This window comes from Gymnogyps californianus, chromosome 13 (assembly GCF_018139145.2).
Source record: "Gymnogyps californianus isolate 813 chromosome 13, ASM1813914v2, whole genome shotgun sequence".
Lineage (NCBI taxonomy): Eukaryota > Metazoa > Chordata > Aves > Accipitriformes > Cathartidae > Gymnogyps > Gymnogyps californianus.
This window is the reverse complement of record NC_059483.1, coordinates 15,173,365-15,193,420: the sequence shown is the minus strand read 5'-3', so window position 1 is coordinate 15,193,420 and position 20,056 is coordinate 15,173,365. Positions and strand designations below refer to the sequence as shown.

The 20,056-nt window shown below is 34.9% G+C and overlaps 1 protein-coding gene across 1 annotated transcript in view; it reads right to left on the bottom strand.

Annotated features, from left to right (window-relative positions):
- Positions 1-20,056, bottom strand: part of ERC2 (ELKS/RAB6-interacting/CAST family member 2) — a 396,230-nt gene that overhangs the window by 141,176 nt on the left and 234,998 nt on the right. The window contains exons 17-18 of the mRNA XM_050904885.1: positions 16,499-16,510; positions 1,750-1,885 (exon numbers count right to left, since the gene is read on the bottom strand). Of these exons, the coding sequence (XP_050760842.1) occupies positions 1,750-1,885; positions 16,499-16,510 (148 nt within the window). The remainder of the gene's footprint in view (positions 1-1,749; positions 1,886-16,498; positions 16,511-20,056) is intronic.

Sequence of the window (20,056 nt, the reverse complement as noted above, 5' to 3'; positions counted from 1 at the left end):
CCAGTATAGCAGTTACGTCAAAGACCCTAGGAATGACTTCTATTCTCTAGTGATCACACCACTCTGACTGATTTCCAAAATAATACTGAAAAAATAAAGCTCTAATATATTCTCTTTACTGAACCACATTAATTACAAGTAGCTGCTCAACAAAGAAATTTAATTTTGATATATCATATTGTCAGACCAAATACTTCACAAGGTTTTATTACCATATCACGTGCAGTAGAATGCATGGTCATGCAATCAGTATGTAATGACCAAGGTTATAAAGTATACATAATACGACGGAGATGCATAAATAATGTATCATTTCCTGAACTTGATTCTGACATGCAGTTTCACCAACACAAGCCTGAAGAGAGGTGTGGTGCTATTTTGCATATAGGAACACATGAGAAATACAGTACCATATGAAGCATGTGAGGGTCAAATTCCATCTATTGGAAATTTTCCAAAAAAACATTATATTAACCAGATCAAGGCAAAATTGGTATCTTGCACTGTAAATTAGACTTGCTTATAAACACTGGGTATGGAGACACTGATGTTGTTGACAGAAATCAGTACTTCTCTTCATAGTTTTTCATGGTCAGATCTCAGAGAATAATTTTTAAGTCAAGCATCAAACTTGCTTTGTGGCCTTTAATACAAATTCCCTAGTATGTAATGTATTATTTAACCGGATCAGCTAATTAACTTTCAAATCTCAATGCCCAAACTCAGTAACTTACAAACTGTAGAAATTCTCCTAGAATAAGGTCCAAAGTTTGTCTCAAATAAAAAAAAAAAAAAAGAGATATAGAACCTTTTCTTTCCAAATGTAAGAAAAAAGTTGCTGATGTAACTGTGCAGTAATGATTGTAAAAGATCTGTCAAATGAGACAGCTACAGCTGTCTCCAGTGCTCCTCTATGCTACATCTAAGTATGTAAGATAAAAAAGATCTTTGGTGAGGATTCTAAATTCACCATTACTCTGTTAGACAATCTATCCTCACCCTTTTAACCCACTACATATGTATGTACAGAGTTAATAATAATTAAATGATCTGAGTATGCAACCCGATGATGATATCCCTGCCGATACAGAATTTCACTCCCAGACAGTGGAATTTAATGTGAAGAGCTATATCTAGAAACATAGACCAGGAAGGGGTTCGTGGGTCTCAAATGTTGTTGCATTCAACCTCCACACTGGAAAATACGGCAGAATTTGTTATACAATTGAATGCTCTTGAAAAACTAAATTGTATTTTACAGAGCTAATCACCCAGATATGTAAATGTCTGCCCAGTAAAAAAAAAAGAAAAAAAAATTAAAAAAAAAAATCACAGCACACTACTATTTGATATTCAAACATGCTGAACATTCATAACCACACTATATAACCTCACTATGGCTTGTGGATATAATGCTGTGAGTAGCACAGATATAGAATCCAGAAAGGATAATTATCATTCTGTTTTCTGACTCTCCTCAGAACAAGCTAGAATGACTTACTTGCTTTTAAATAAGTAAAATACAGTCCTTATGAGGAGAGGGCTTCAAATTCTATTGTTTTTTCCTCACCCTAAATAATAAATATTTCATGGATGCAACTGATGTCAGTAGTGCATCCTCTGGCAGGAAAGGATAGAGCCATCAGCTCTTTGTAGGAAGAGATTCATTATATATCCTGGAAGACACACAGTGGAACAGAAGTGTATTTGCTTTGATGGTTTTAAAACACAATTGAAAAATAAACTCACTTGTAAATGTTGAGAGTTGTCAGTCATGTTGTCCTCTCGCCTACGAACTTCTTCCAACAACTGTGCATTCCTCTTTTTCTCCATTTGCTGATTGTGCTTCAGATTGGCAACCTTCTTGTTTTGATCCTTCATATGTCTAAGAATTGTATACACATAGGCATTAGTGTTAATGACTGCAATCACTTCTTTTTCTCTATAAATTAACTTGTGACTAGGACACAGCACATTGATTCTCCAACAGATACAAGCATTCCAAGCATCAGATGTAAACAATAAAACCTCATCTTGTTTTCAAGATGGCATATCAAAACAGCTTTAATACCGTCAGATGTTAAAGCAATTATTTGAGCCTACAAGATTTTTTTATTTTTTATCATTTGCTCACAAATACTCATACCTGTTCTAAGCACTATGCAGAAAAATTGTTGTTGTAACAGAGGGAGATTATCCAACAAGCCTTACACATTCAGTGAGTTCGGGAACAATTTTAATGGGTGTGTTAAGTAGCATTAATTTCAAAGGAAGCAGAAGGTGAAGGTGATGACTAATGTATGTTGTGAAATTCTATTTTTGAAAACCTGGACTATAAATACAACGTTTCTGAGGATTGAAGTGTGATGGGGTAGAAGGTCAGGTCATAAATATGCCATGAAGAATAAAGGATGCCTTTACAAATAGCTTTGCACGTAACAAAAACATTACATTTCTATCTTTTTTAATAATGAGACTTCTTTCTACAAAACATTATCAACAAATAGATTTATGAGTAACTCATAATGAATATGAAACAACTTTTATGACCGTTATATATTTTCTTTTGTTAAGACTGTACTCAAGTAAAAAAAAAAAAAAAAACAAAACCATTTTTAGATTGTTTCAGTGTTTAATTCTGTTTTGCTGTGGATCTTATTCATTAAGTTACCAGAAGCTTTCCTGATTCTGATACTTAGCACACATCCTTTTAAGAAAGAAGGCAAGCTAATTTTGCCTGGCAGGCACTGAAAAAATATCCTTGCAGTAATGCTTTCTACCTGCTTGGATTCTTAGATATTATTTTCCCGACTTTCTTTGACTTTGAGGAATTTGTTCCCTTTAATCTATATAAAAATAAAGTCATGTGCAAATTCCTAATGAGATCTACTCACTAATCCTATTTTGGCAAATTAAGAGAATATTATTCAATGCCCAAAAGGATCACTGAAAATGTCTCTGTTGCTTCCACGTTAGAACTTTCAGTGAAAAAAAAAAAAGTTATAGAATACATTTCTTGCACTAATTTTATTATGCTAAAGAAACTAGGTAATTTTATATTTAATTCTATCACTGGTTTCTTTGTTCTACCACTGGTTTTTTCACTACTTATTTATACTGAAAAATTAACAATGAATCTCTAATCAATAAATATTGCCATGGTATTAAAAATTCTTCGAAGACACTTCATATACAAGTTTGTAGGTACAGTACATAACAGAAAAGCTAATCTATTATTACTAAAAAAAGTAACTTCAACTTGCCTAGAAAAATAAAAGTGGGTACAATGAATTCAAATAAAATTCTTTGCTTTTTAAAAGAATCTACATCAAGCTCACAGATAATTTTTTTAAAAAGACAAGTATGAATTCCTCTATTTGAAAAACAGATTTATCCTATCGTTGTGTTCAAGAGTTTGCATCAGCCTGTTAAGGCACAAAAAGATAGATTAGCCTAACTGATCGTCTGTTTACAGCATTTGTCTTTTGTACTCATTTTTTAATATTAGAAGTAAAATTCGTGAAGACTGTACATACCATAAAGCTAGAAGAATCCCCAACAAGACATTGTTACCAGAAAATAGACCAGTTTCAGGGGAAAAAAAAAAAAAAATCAAAAGCCATCCTTTTAAAATGTATTTTAGTACAATCATTTCTATATTACTCAAAACAGTGACTGGAAGATGAACAGATGAGCTTCTCCAGGTTGAACCAACTCTAGTCAGGAGTTAGCATTTTGCAATGCTAGAGACTTTAAGACCTTAGCCTGTATCTTCCTTAAATATTCTCAAATATTTTTTATAGTACCCAGGTATAGGTCTAATAAACTATACACCTAAGGCGCTCTCCCCTTTAGACATACCTTTAACAAAATGACAAGACTCCTAAGAAACACCATCTTCTTCCCAGCTCAAAGAGACCATCCGTACAGCACTACCAATTTCTTGGTAGATTTCTGGCATCGTGTTTAAATCCCCAATTTAAGTTCACTTGAGAACAAACAACACACTACACAATAGTCAGAAACCTGCCTACATGAGACCTACCTCAATAGGCCTGGGAGTATAGCATAAATCACCAGTATTTTATCATAGTGTTTTAAGAAAGGTTAATTTTCTGAAAAACACAACACTCTGCCACAGCTAACCAATAATAAGCAAGAAACATGACAGTGCTAAAAACAGCAGGGATATTTCTGTCAAAGTTACACTGACAGATTAATAAAAAAAAACCCAGAAATGGCATGTTCCAGTTTAAACTTGTTTCTAGGTCTTAAAGAATATAATGGGATTAGCTATTCAGTTGTCTATTTTTTACTAAATTTCCTCAAGAATTTTAGAGTGATGCCCTTTGTCTGCTCTGTGCAACTCCAAGTGAAAATCAGTTCTCTTTCATGGGTCCATGTTGCATAATTGTAAGCATAGACCTAATCACTATAAAACCAAAATGAATATTAGAAAAAATGACTTTCACACCTTCACATATAAATGTGGTATTTGGCAGAAATGTTGGTGGTGTAATATGACTTTGTGCTGTTAAAATACAAAATACTCTAATGCTGAGTAAATGATAAATTAATTTATATTTAATCTCTGTAAGAAGTTCAATTTTATGCCAATGCTAACTGCTTCTTTCACCACCCTTCCCTCTCACAACTTCCCATTTCAGTTTCTGTCTAATGCCACACTGAAAAGTAGAACATGGTAAAGCTGCAAAGGAAAACATCTGGTGCCTGTGATATGCAAATCTTGAAGAGAAGGAAATAAAAGAAAGCTGTGGCGTAGCCTCTCTTTCTTCCACGACTGACTACATGCGTATAGAAATGAAAAGAAAATGCTACAGTTAAATAGTCTAGCTGAGTAGTTTTCTTTTAGGCTTGCATTAAAGGTACAGGAGGAGTTTGATAGAGGAAATAAATACAAGAACACATTCCCCACCAATTTTTTTTTTTTATTATTATTTTTTTTTAAACAGCAAATATATCAAATATAATCCTTGGTCCAGTATATTTTTTGAGTATGCTTGCTCTGGTATTTTTTCACAGGGCTCTGTTTCTAAAATGCTTTTGAATAAAATAAAAGATTAGGATAAGTAAAAATTATGCACGAGAAATAGAAAAATATTTGGGAACACTACACAATCAGCACAAAATATCATATGCCATTACCATATAGGATATAAAACATCCACGTATTTTACTAGTAGCTATGCTGATATACATAGTTGAGTCTACATTATTCTTTATCATGAGGAATTAGTTTCATGTGTTCTGCTACACTGTTTCAATTTAAAGCTATAAGACCACAAAATTCATTAGACAGAATAAAATAAAATACATAAAACTTTACTGTTTAAGATATGTCTTCAAAATCTGAAATGTATGCTGCAGGGGTCTGGGCAGTAGAATTGATCTTACCATCACGTTAATCATATTCTGGTACTAAAGTATAGGCAAAGGTATTCTTTGTTTGGTAGTCTAACTGCCCCAAAGCAGTAAGATGAAATCCACAGCTTTCTGAGTTTGCACATTGTTATAGTTCATTTTGAAGTTGGGTATTTATTATCTTATAGTGAGCTAACTTCTTTAACCACTGAACTAGGCATTACAGTCATCTCAAACTAGCTATTATAGAATACAGTGCTATGTTTGTAATTTTACAAACTTCACACAACTGAAAAGCCAGTCTTCAAACTAGTTCTAAAGCACCCAAGCCCAGAGCACACTGAAGTGGTGCCAACACCACATTTGGCTTAAAGAAATGATGTTCTGAGCTCATAACATTTAAGAAGGAAAAAAGCAGGCTAAAACGCAGCGTAGATGACTACCACTTTACACAGATGCTTTATCTTAGCCAAACATTAAAATGGCTAGTTAATGACACTTTTTCAGATAACAAATTTCAATTTCTGTTTGTGTTCCTATTGTTATAGCCAGTCAGCAATTCTCATAAAACATCTAGCAGCTTCCTCTATGGTCAAAAAAAGAATCCAGAGTGGAGCTAAGCTGTCTTCAAAATGGAGCTAGAATGTAAGCACATCTTGAATAGTCGACAAGAAACGACAAGAAACAAGTTCTGTTCTATTCCATAGTTACAAACTGAAGGACTTCATGGCATCTTCCATCTCATTTGATCATTCAATATAAAGAAGCAGTATCCAGCAAACACCCATGCCACATAAATACTAGATGACAATCATATTGGAAGTTAATAAAGAAGAGATGAAGAACACCAGATATAAGAAAAAATTCTAAATAAAATTTGATTCTTCTAGTACATTAGACATTTTCTCTTTCCTAATGAAGAAAAAAGATTACATAAAGTAACATACTTCTCTAGAAATTACCTTACTGTACATTAAACTGAGTTTATGAATTTTTTTAAACCTAGATCAAGACATTGCTCTGAACTGTAAATACACAGTAGACTGTAGCTATGCTACTCCAGTAAAAGTCGGCCGGTCATAATTCCCCATTCCTCTTCCTGATCTGGGATAATTTTCGATAATCTTTCTCAACACACAGAATGCTCCACAGCCATTAATTTCCACCTCAACTGATCACTAGACTTAAAATCAGGTATCTAAACCACAGCAATGCCTACATCTGTTTTCCTCAGCATCCAACAACTTTTTCAGAAAAATGGCCTTAGACTGCCAACACAGGAATCAACAGACTGTAGCAGCTCTGATTTCTGATACTGCTGAAGAACCATCAAACTATGACTGCTAAATATTTAGGTACACTTAGAATATCATAGATCCGAACAAGACAGGTGAAGGGAAAAGACAAAAAATTCTTATACAGCCCTATAGCTTTGTCTCTTATGAAGTCCAGACCAAAGAACCTACAGCCCCTTAATCTTGCTTAAGCAAGATGCCCTTACATCAATTACACTAGCTGTTCATTCTATTTAATTTTTTAATTGAAATGTCTTTGTAAGAAATAGACAACAGTGTCATGTAGACCCTTGATCAGCAGAAAGACAAATATCAAAACAGTAGTAGCACTTAGTTCTTGCTAGTATGAATATCACTGATTGTAACGACTACGTTTAACCATGTTCATTTGTGGTTTTTTCTTGTTTTTCTGGAATAGCATACAAATTTATCTCATAGTTCTAACTACAGTACATTTAATTCCTTCAGTCCAACTTTTTAAGAAACATATTAACAATTAGTTTCTGCATATATGTATCTTTCAGATTTCATTTTACAGTAGTGTGTAACTGTTGTCTAAACTCCAATGCTTTCATCTCTGATAGCTATAGAAAATCACACTATTTCATTAAATTCCCAGCTTTAATTAGCCACCTGGGTACCTTGGCCAAGAAGTCGGTAATGTCAGCCAAAAATAAGTGTTACATGCTTAGTATAGCCTTTACTCTATTTCATAAAGATTTTTTTTTTCCTCAAAGCATCTAAAAAATGCAGACATGCAAAATACTCCCAAGAGCAAAATCTGTAACATTTTCTAAAGGAATATGTCTCTGTAATAATTTTCATCACATTAAGCAGCATTATAATGGGACCAGCTGTCTGAAAGTCAATCAAAAAATTCTCCAGTATGCTAGGAACCTGTACTCCTCAACAAATAAAAAAAATCAAAGTGCAATAAACTTACCAAAGAATGTTTTCAGGAAAAAAAAAAACCCAACATTTTATGAAATACAACAATTTAGTCAAAACAAGTAATTTCTATACAATAGGAAAGTCTCAAAAATACATTTTAAATTTAATCCAGTACACATTTTAAATAATCAAACACCTTCACCTATTGTTCTAGCCATGCACTGGGTAGAATATTACCAACATCATTACTTGAAAAAATTATTTTTCTTTTTAGCAGACCATCTCTTTCTCCTTTATAAATAGTCCACACCTTTACAAACAATTCACGTATGTGAGCAATAAAACAGATCTTAACATTTTACTAGGCACTCTGGATCTCAGTAGCTAGTCATGCAGAAGACCTGATCCTGTAAATCCTGTCCATGTGAATGTCCATTCCGAACTACATTACTTCAGTAAGACTCAGCAGAAATATTTCCAACAGTTCAGTGCTCACTGTCTTAAAAATGACAGTACGCATAGGTTCCGATTTGATTTATTGAGCCAAGACTAAAACAACAGCATAAGGGTAATTCTTCAAAATTCAGATCCAACTCCATTGAAATTCATAAGATAGAATTTCCATTAAGATATGAGCAAAGTATTGTTTCTGGCATTTTCCTGGAGTACAAATGTATTTGCTACTACCAATCTATAAACCTGAAAAACAAAGATGGGTTAGACTCTAGCAAACTGTAAACATCACAAGAGACGTTAAGAGGGTTACTGACAGACACATTCCTGACACAAATATGCAAGGACACTGTTTATTCACTTATAATCCATAGATGGATTTGTCGGGGGAAAGTAGGTATTATCATGATGAGAAACTATATCCATGACAGGCTGAAATTTTGATATGACAAAGAAAACATAACATACCTCAAAAAACCATCATTTTTCTAAAAGAAAGCCCTCGTGCTTGAGTGCTAGATTTATTTAATAAGTTAGACTCTAGTCACCTTAAGATTTATGATATGCTGATAAAAAACTAAGTAATATCTTTCTGTGCTGTCATTTGCATTTACAAAAACTTTCAGATTGGGGTCTTTTTTAATCCAGATTCTATAACCTAAAGAATTATTAGTATCCACAACGTCTTTTAAAATTTGGGGGTTTTCCTTATTCTTAACCTTTCTTATTACCTTGTTGTTAACTAATAAAATTGTCATGATGATAAAAAAATTAAAGAATACCTTAAATGTAAAAACAAAAGCAATCATCCCAACCATTAAGAAATTAATTACTTTGACACAGCCAGTATGTCCAACAGAGCTGAGCTTCAAAATAACTTTTATTCTTTCTCCCTTGATGGCAAAAAATTATATTGGGACTGACCCTTTTTTTAATGATGTAGATGATGCTCAGAAGCTAGACTGCTTGTACATTCCAGGCCAAATCATTCATCTAGCTTTATGCCCTGATATAAAATGGCAGAGAGTAATGATCATAACGACAGGAAGAAAACAGATTAAAATTTATTAACGTATAAAATAATAACATTTTATTTCAGAAGCATTTTGCCTTTTTCCTTGTAAAATGAAATCTACTGACTGCAAAAACTACAAAGGCATCTTACCATTGTACACAATAATTTTTTTCTGTGAGATCCACTGACTAGCAAACATGTCATGTTACAGCAACACAGAATGCAACTATTTATTGCTAGTGCATTTGATAAGAGTGAGAAAAGAATTAGTATGTCCAAAGCTGCACAGAAGAAGAGTACTCCTCATTGAAGTAAGGTGTGTCACAACTGCAGTACCAAAAAGCAAAAAGGGAAAAACAAAGGTAGAAAGCAGCTGTCTGGTTCTCCCAATAGGGAATCTTCAAAACACAGAAAAATGTATACATGTTGCAGGGCTAAATGCATCAGTGTGAACTGTCTCAGTAGTGCCCTACCAAAACTGATCTACAACCCACACCAAGTGCATATTCACCACTGACACAACACACTCGACCCACAAAACAAGCAACATATGTAAGAATGGAGCCTCAGAAAGTCCCAAAGCTATAATTAGGCAATTTACCACTTCTAATATGTTACCCCCTCCAGAGTAATAATTTCATTTGGGGTTTGTCTCTTCGGTTATTCTGACAGTCTGATGACGAAGCTGCTATGAGTATCTGTTACTTTGTTAAAAATGGTGCCAAAACTTGTAGTACTTTCTCTGCACAGCTTCTTTATTCCATTTGATAACACTATACAATGCACCCAAATTCTGAGAATATAAGTGGCCAGATAATTGTCTGCCTTAAGGAGGACACGGCTCATACTGATTCATCTGGAACTGAAGTATAACATTGGCCTAAATCAGCTCCATTCTCTATTTCAAAGCTATTACACCACTTTAAAAAAAAAAACAACATTTCTTCTGCTTCTTTTGAATTTGGGAGTCTTTCTGCTTTTAATGTGAAAATTTCACAGACCAACATAAAAAGCTCACAGATTAATACAGATGACTACATAGGCACATATGAGTAAAGTGTTTTGAATGAAGACTTCCTAAGGGGGGGGAGGATCATTCCTTGATTTTTGTTTAGTCAGACTTAAAAGAAAAAACAGAATTTTTTCCATGTCCGTTATCATAAAAGCCATATTTTGGAGGAATACTTCATCCCCGAATCCCAAGGGATTCCTTTCTTTGCGTGTCTGACTAACCTATTACCATCCTATAGAAAAAAAATCCTGCCTATCCTGTCTCACCTTTGCCCTTCTTGCCCTCACTATTCCAAAGCAGAAAATCTAGCAGATCTTATTCCCACTCTTTTCCTTTTCTCTGTAGAAGAACTATATTTTCCTCTCTCTACTTCCCACTGGAAAGGAGCAGGGGCAAGACTTCAACTGCCTGAACTAATTGCCTTTATAATTGTTTAAACTCCTAAACTGTGTAACAACATAACCTACCACTCTACGGGTGACCCTGTGACACAATTTCATTTTTACAGCGGTGCTATCTGATCTTGCAACTGAAAAAAATATCTATTCTACAGTGACATAAATGGGAGTAGCTCAGCTTCCTTAACGTGTCTATTATAATATGGGATGAGAAGGAAAGTTTGAGTGGATGCCTCCTGGAGAGACAGGAAAACATTGTCACCCTGAGGCTGGATTGCCCCTGCTGCCAGGAAGGCTAACAGGGGGACATTAAGACCTTGCCTTATGACATAAGCTTATGACAACTGAGTAAAATTTTTTTGCCTTTTGGACAAGAGAATTTGGAGGAAGGTAATACTCTCTGATTAACTTTGGCCAAACTGACTTTATCTTTTGGTAATAAAGGCCACTATTCTGCTACACACCTCAGAGAACATTATGACAAGAAGTTAATATTGTCATCTCTTACTGAAGAAGAATGCTTGGTCTTCTTTCTGCCATTCACCTGAAGCTGAGACTACGGCAAACTCCATGTCACAGTTCATACTCCATCCACTCACCAGGAGAACTGAGAAGCACCCTCTGGGTTTTCTCTATGTTGATATAAAGGACTGGAATCAAAATGACCAGCGCAAACAATGGACAAAAAAAATCATGGAAACCAAACAATATTTTTAAAATCTCCAAAGAATTTGATTCCTACATCCCTAATTCTCCAGTTGAATGCAAAAATGCTGTAATGCTCAGAGTTACCAGTTAAGACAAATGAATTTTAGTATATTCAATGTTTTCATTACATACCCAGCTCCTGTTACCAACGGATTACATAGCTATTTCAGTTTCACTCAAAGGAGCAAGCTTGCAGCCCACACAGATCTATAGGTCTCAAAAAACAGGTTAAAAAAAAGGTTAAAAAAAAAAAGCCACAAATTCAAATAACCCTTTTTTTCTTCTTCTTCTTCTCCCCCCCCCCCTTAAATCTCATTATTTCAAATGTTTGAAGCCTAGTTTAAGGTTCCTTAATACTCAGATTGTGACAGTGCTTCAGTGTGACAACCATTTTGCCTACAAATACACCACAAAAAAATATTGTTGCCTTGAGAGAACCAACAACTCTGCCTGGTATAAATAAAGCGAGTGTCTCAGAAGTCGCTGAAACATTTCTCACCTCAAAGACAAAAACGTGGGAGGAAGAGTTTACCTAACACACAATCTGGGAAGTTTTCCAAAATCTTTGTTTAAGAAGTGTTTAGTCTGACACAGTTCCCTCCAAAGCCCTAGAGAGATGCTAGAAATATCCACATGAGGATAATGCATGAATGAAAAAGACCTACTAAAATCCTGTTCCAAACTATGGTTCATATCACTTTGTTTCAACACATATCTGCACTGCAACCACTGAAACTCCAGTACAGTGCATTGCACTACTGTCTTTCTCAGCACATTCTTACTGGATGACACTTTATATGAACATGTGTGAAATCCATACCAGAAGACTCATCTGTCACACATCTCTCTTGTACACCCAGGATTGTTCTGCATTTTCTTCTGATGTTCTTTTAAAAAAAAAAAAAAAAACCAAAATACTGCTGATGAAAGGACACTAGATGAGAAAGATATTTGATCTGACTTAATATGGCAATTGCTTGCTCAGCTATTTTATTAATTGATACCATTAGCGATAACTGTAACCAATAACTGGAAATAGTTTGTTGCCTGATATTTGCAACCAAGGAGTTGCAGTCCTGCTGCTGCTTCATCACATCCTTTCCAGCTGTTGTCCAGGTAAGCTTTTTTCTTTTTTTTTCCTTTAAAAAAACAAACAAAAAAACCCAAACAAACAAAACGAGAAAAAAAACCACGAACTCCTGACTCTGTCCAGTTTTTCTCTCCATCCAACTGCTCCACAGCATGTCCAGCTCAGCCTGACAGCAATCAGGATCAAACCTCCTCTGTTGCACTTCATGTTTCATTGCAATTTCCTTCTGAATCAAATCTTTCGACTGCAACTCCTGGCTCAACCTAGCCATTCTCAGGATTAATCCAGCCATTATCATAAATCAAACTTCCCATGCTTTTGCAGTAACCTCTTCAGACCTCCAAATAAATCAGGAACACTTTGTGTGATTTCTTCTTTTGACATACTAACTTCCCCTTATTATAAATTCAGATCAGAGCATTTCAATCCAGTCACAATCATGTTGTCCAGGCATGTTGCTCCTGCATTATGGAAGCAAACAATGCGAGTAGAAGAAGTGGTTCCACCAACAGCCCAATTCCTAAATTTAGTTCCCCTGTCTCTTTTCAGTCACAGCTTTTTGAGGGTAAGCTGTGCTATCTCACAATGATTCTTCACTCACACACCCCGCCACCGTACACAGGGAATCCTGACAGCATTGCACCCAGGCAGTCACCAAGCTCCCCACAGGAGTGCTGTATGGCTACTTTATTCATGCATTCAAGAGGTAAAGAAATATGCTCTGTGGATCTTCCCCCTTGGGAAAACTAGTGGAAGCCGCAGGTCTAGAGAAGCATAATAAATATTGCTCTGTCTTGAAATCAGTAACCATGAAATGGAAAGAGTAACAGTTCCTTATGTTCTCTCTTCCCCAGCACAGAATTGTGGTGTCAGGTCCAACCCAATCCAAAGTGGATATTTTTCCTTCAGAGAGGTAGAGCTGTTTTCTCCTCATATCCAGTTTATGCTGCATATCCATTTACTTCCACAGAGCATTTATACTCCAAATCAAACCGAAAAAAAAGCACATCACTGAGAAATTACAAAATATCCTTCCTTATTTAAATAATCCATTTCTAGTTGTCTCAGAAATTATTATTTTAACCTCTGCATGCCTTTAAGCAAACTGAAAGGGCAAAGTATAGAACTGAGCAGACAGGTTCAGGAATGAGTGGGATAAAAATGAACAACAATGCATTATCCTGTCCCAGGGACCCGTTTGTATCTTTGTATTGTTTATCAGCATGACTTCTGTTTATTTTGTAATATATTATTTTACTTTTTAAGAAAGTAGAATTCCAAGGAAATAAACTTTGTACTTTACTATTTTTTAAATAAAATTATATGTAAACATACACAAATTCAAAACCACACATGTAATCAGATAAATCTAAGTAATCTCTTCTCAAATCTTCATCTCTTTCAAAATGTTTAAATGTTAAATTGTTCACAATGTGAAAATGTTGATTCTGTCTATGCAGCAAACAGACTAAAACAGAAAGACATGACAACAATCTGCCTGTTATCCAATGTGACAACTATGTTTCTCACTCAGAATAACCAGTCTCTTAGAAGAGTAACGTATATCACAGATTCTCTCAGTTTTCATTAGTACACTATCTCAGTTTCTCCAGGGAAATTATCTTTGAACAACATATCACTCTGCCCTTGGAACCATCAAACTGACATTTGACAAAACTGTGGAAGGCTTGTAAGTTAAATTTAAAACTCCGTTAAACCTTGCCTTACACATCTCATTGAGCTCTAGCCTCCCATGGAAACAATTAGGAAGGCCAACATCAGAGGCTGGTGGGAAAATTTCTAGCGCTGGTCAGTATATTATACACGGAAAAAATATCCATCTCCTCTTTATCTGCAGGCAGAAAAGTTTGGGGAGTATATAACCTGCTGTAACCTAAATGAAAAAAAAATGTTACTGTACTGATTCTTGTGCTTAGAACATTTTTTTATTGCATAGGTAGATGCACATGGGGGGTATGCTAATGTATTCGATTTTCTTGTTTGCCATCAGTATCAATAGCCTGTTATGTTATAAAACAGATGCAGCATTTTCCTAATCATTCTAACCCCATATAAATATGGATGAATAAAATGACAGCTAAGAACATACTGATACGCAGAAATTAAAGAAATTAATAGATCTGTTTCTTAAATTTTTACCTTAATGACAATTCAAGCTGCAAAAACTTAACACTTCACTGAAATCCCACAATAAACTCTAATCATACGCTACAACTTATCTAGGACTCTAGGGATGAAAGTTGGCAGGGTTATGAGGACAGTTTGCTTCAACAAGGTCAGCTGGTTTTTTAGGTCAATAAAACATAACAGAAATTGCACCTCCAACTGCTGAACAAATGTTTCTGCATACCAGTCATTGAATTCCAGTGAAATCAACCATAATGACAACCGCATAGCATAATACCTTTCTTTAAGCTCTCTCTGGCTAGAGAGATTTTCAATCAATGTTGAGTATGTTCTGATAGAAATGCCAGAGTGGTCACATTCAGACAATAATTTCATCATAGCCAACTCCAGAGTAAATGCATTTAATTAATTTCTGGAAGAAAGATTCTGAAAATAAATTGTTTAAGTACTTTTATAATTCAGGTGTAATAACTATCCATTCGAGCACATCAAAATGTGCTTGTAGTGGACAGACAATAAAGTGTTCATCTGATTCATTACTGCAATCAATAAGCCTCAAATTTCAGAAACAAAATTGTCCAACTAGAAAGTAACTTGCGACTGTGATGTGCATTAAAGCACATCAGGAAAAAAACCCTCTTGTCAATCTTTCCATAAGGAGCCATCTTTTGCCATGCAGTTCGAAGGCATCTACATCAGAAACTTCTCTGACATGTCTGAACCATGAAATGTGAACTGTGCTTGGTTTTGAGACTAAGATACCAAAACTGCCAAGCTCTGCTTCTATATGAATAGAGAACAATGCTGTGCAAAAAGCACACGTTGACATAAAAATTCTGAAAACTTCAGATCTGAACACATTATAAAGGCAGATTGGACATTTGCAATGACTCCGGTCGAATGTGCTGCATGGCAACCTGATACCTGGAACCATAGCTGCAAACGCAAAACTTTGGTAGCTGAAATCCACCTGGAAAGTCTTTTCAGTATACACCCTCCTTTACACTCCAGTCCGATTGATCTATGAAGTAAACACTTTGATAATGATGGAAAAACAGGTCTGTTCCTGCCTAAAGCAAAGCTCCTTCAGTACAGGAAACAAAACCTTGTGCAAGTTTCAATCACCAGTTTCAGAAATTGAAAAATTAGGGGTGAGCTTAAGGGTATAAAACTGTCTTAAATACCTGTCACAGGAAAAAAGAAAAAAAAAAGCTACACTGAAATAAATGGGGAAAGGAAGAAGTAGATGAACCTCTAGTCCAAACCATAAAGTTACTAGCTTCTAAAATACCAAGTAGATGTTTTAAGACTTTGCTAACTTACATTTTACAGCCATTCATAAGCATGAGAAAGAAAAATTAACATCAAGGCCTATTAAGAGAAAAAAATGTTGACTAGATCAATTTTTACTTTCAACAAGCACTACAAGACATGTAATAATACTTGATAAGATAATCTAAAATCTGGAAGAAAGAAAAACATGAATCTGACTAGATGATGCTATATACAAACACAGCATATAAAACATACACATACATACACCTCCCTTGAAGTTATGTGCTGGTCCAGAATCTGGCCAGCACAAACACCTAAAAGTTTCTGAACCAGAAGCTGAACCACTCCAACTCATCCTATTATGTTTGCAATAACAGTAAAAGGGGTGATGGTAAAGTATTAAGAGTAAGTCTGATCTTAGGTATGAATCTCTCTGTATACTATTGCTATTGTTCAATCCATTACCTACTGGGTTGGGTTGTCTACCAAAAAGTTATTCCCAATGTTGAACTCCCTAAACAAATATAATAAAAGTAAGACTGAAAGAAGAAAAAAATCTTCCCACAAAACAACATATGAATTGAATATGTTGTTAATAAACATTTTTTTCTTGCAGACTTTTGACAAAAGCATTCATTTACTGTAAAGTTTCTGATCTAGAAATTGAATGACCAAAAACTTCACAATAGGGACAAGCAGAATAAAAACAAAAACCAAAAAAAGACAAACATAAGTTATTAATATGGAATCAAAATGGCCAAATAAATGAAGCATCAATGAAAATCTTCATTGCGGAAGAAGCAATTAAGTAGGAGAGCAGAAAATACTGACCTGGAAGTCAAGCTGGTTGGAGTAGGGATGAAAGCAGCAGTTTGGAGAAAAACAGATAGGGAGGAAGACAGCAAAAGAGAATAAAAGGAGGAACACATTAGTTCTTTAAAAATATAACAAGCAGATGTTATATCAGCAGATTTTGTTCAAAAAAAGAAAAGGAAAGGGAAGGGAAAGTGAGAAGTAAAATAAAATTTCTATAGCAGTATATCCTTGCTGTGCACTGAATAAAACAGAAATTTTCAAGTAAAATGGCATCTTGTCATTTGTGGACTGTGGAAAGCCATCCATACTTATAACCATCCAAATGCATAGACACACCAAATGGAACAAATAAATTAGGTGGATATTGGTAGTGTTCGCTGCCACACAAATGTCTCATCATATACCATGTAGTCTTTTTTTGAACCGACATAGGTTTGGTGACCCACATTCATCAAGTCTTCCCATGAAAGCCACAGCTAAACAATTTGGCAGCTTGTTCAAAGATATCATTTAGAAGTTCACAAAGCACTGTACCTAATAATCAAAGACAGAGGTGCGCCCCCCTGCCCGCCTGGAAATACAGCCCCTTCTAACACTGACAGCAATTTTTTTCTTCAGTCTGAAGAATAAGGTTAATACTTCATCACTGAAAATACTCCGATGCTTGATAACTTATTTGTTAAAAAATACCAAACATGCCCTTTCAATTAAGGAAAAAAAAAAAAAAATCCCTGCCCGACACTCAGCTAGACCAATCCTTAAAGCTGTCACTGGTGCACAGTTTTTCATTCACTTATGAAAGGGAAATTTTTTTAAAAGCCAGAAAAATACTTTTTTTTAACACAACTATTCCATATGCTGATGTTTTGTCATTTATGCAATGAACTGTCAGTGCTGTGTGGACTTATTTTCATCAGAATTCAAATCCAAATCAATTCAGAATGTATTAATTGTAGTCTGAACACCCCAAGAGCTTAAATGCGCATCTATAGTGTTATTACTGAAAACTTACCACTGCATATGAGAAGTGGATAACAAAAAAACAAACTTCTTGTTTAAAACAAACTGGTTTTGTCTCATAGCTAGTACAGTATTTTTAAATGAACTTTCATATTGTTGTAAGCTTTGCTGAGAAGCTACACTCAATCAAGCAAATGACCAACCATCTAACATACCAGTGAAGAAAAGCAGACCCAAGATTTTGCAGTCTACACTATGTTCTCATCACTTTCTCTCTCTTTTCAGTCTAAATTTATTAATGGATAACTTATATCCATTGTATTATGTGCCAACACTCTTTTACTGAAATCACTCTTCTTTCACCGAAATCACTCTTCTTTCACCGCAGTGCTTACCCCTTCACGTATTTATAGAGAACAAGCACCCCTACCGAGCCTTTGTTTTGCCAGAGAAACAAACCCCTGTTGTTTAGACTCCTCCTCTGACAGGAGCACTCCATTCCTTTAATTATCCTACCAGCCCTCTCTGCACCTGTTTCCAGTTTTAATTCAACCTTCTTGAATATGACTGATGAGAAGTATACAGCAGTGTTCCACATGGAGCCTTGCTAGCGCCTGATGACATTAATACCTTCCTATCCTTACTGCAGACATGTATTCTGACATATCAGGATTCACACCTCATTATTTAGATGTCTGCTTCATTATTTAGACGGCTCATAATGACACTGCCATAAGCAAATTCACCCAATCTTTCTCTTCCTAAACTGTATCAAGGATTATCCTTAGCTTACAGCAGGCAGTCTTACTGGTCCTAACTTCACAATTATGCATTTTGTACTACGGTATTTCACTTAATTTCATGATTCAAACTCCCTAGCATATTTCATAAGTATACTTTTCATTCTAACACCATTAATAAAAGCATTAAACAACATACTCCTTCCATCCTGACAGTTCCATTTCAGCTGCAGTTACCTCTCTTTGGCTAGGCCCTTCACATTAAAATTTAAGCTGATCACTCTCTTAGCCAGTTTCATTTACATTATCAAAAAAAAAAACCCAAACCAAAAAAACCACACCACATTTCCTTCATCAAGAAAACCAAAGAAAAACATCAAGCTAAGTTTACCAAAAGTACATTATGCTGGGATATACTGCATTCAATTTTAAGCTGTTCTCATTATAAACAGATAAATCATGAAAGATGTAATAAAAGTTATCAAACAGCTTTAGTATAGGAGGAGGAATTGGTTGTCCTATGTAGTAATAGGAAGTTATAAAATACAAAATTAATATATATGGAGTAATTTAAGAAACAGACCATCTTGTTTTTATATATGAGGAACAGTATGAATCATGAATCGTAAGTGATGCAACTCAGAAGTGTGATAGTTTCTGAGGCAAGAAAATTACATTAAAACCAAAAGAATTACCATTCATATGAAATCATCTTCAAGATTATTAATAATGTTCATCTGCCAGATAGCATACACCTATAAATTTAATTGCCCATATCTTGAAGCAGATATTTCTACCCTTGAGTATTTGACACTTTGTGTCAATACTTTCTGACAAATAGTAGAACATTAGTAGTCATCATCTTGTTTTAATTCTTGTTTGAATTTGTAAATAACTTTATTACAAATGTTTTCACTTTTCAAACTGATTTATACAAGTACACCTCATTATGCTGATTTATATGTGAATATAATAAATATTGTGAAGATACCATAGCTTGCAATACTGTAGATTATAACTCTGTCAGAAATTTATGTTTATAAATTTTGAGAATTTATGTTGTTGTAATTGTCTTGCAATGTAAAGATGTTGGCATAGCAGTGAACATGGATCGCAATAAGCTATTAACCAACAAATACATTTCAAAAGAGCATTCATTTTCCTACAAAACCCCAGAGATGCTGTTGCATCTGAAGTTACAGGAAATGTTGAAGATATGCTGTTTCTGGGAAAGAAAAAAAAGAAGGAGAAAAAGTAAGGAGAGAAAATAGCAACCTAGAGCACATTATATGAATTACAAAACAGCGGGACAAGAAGGAAGGAACATTTTCAAATATGCTTCTGTTAAAGTTGCAGTCATTTTCACAATGCTTTATTCCCATAAAGTGGGTAAACTGAGCTTTGGCTCCACCTCTTCCCTTCAATAATGAGCCAATCAAGTAGTCATTACAAGCAGAAAAAGTAGTAGCACTTCATAAAATGTTACAGCAATTTACACTCCACCTAACCCCCTAGAAAGGGGAATTGCAACATCAAAGTACCCTCTCTAGGGACACCAACAGGTGGCACAGTTATATAGAGATTTAGATCTTCAGGCCAATGTTTTTAGAAAATAAGGAAGAGGGAAAGAAAATAAAATAAATTTTAGAGAAACCTAAGGTGAGCCTGATTAGTAAGAAGGGTTAGATACCCACTCTCTAAAAATGTTTCCCTATTACACCTTTGTATTGCTGGCAGATCACTAGCCTTACTGTACTAATCAACAAATTTGTGCCTGTGCTTATGCATGGTGGAAAGTAGCTTTAAGACTCCATTACCAAGTAAAGGCAGTAACTTCTGTTGATGAAATGAATAATAGACAATTTTTACGTAA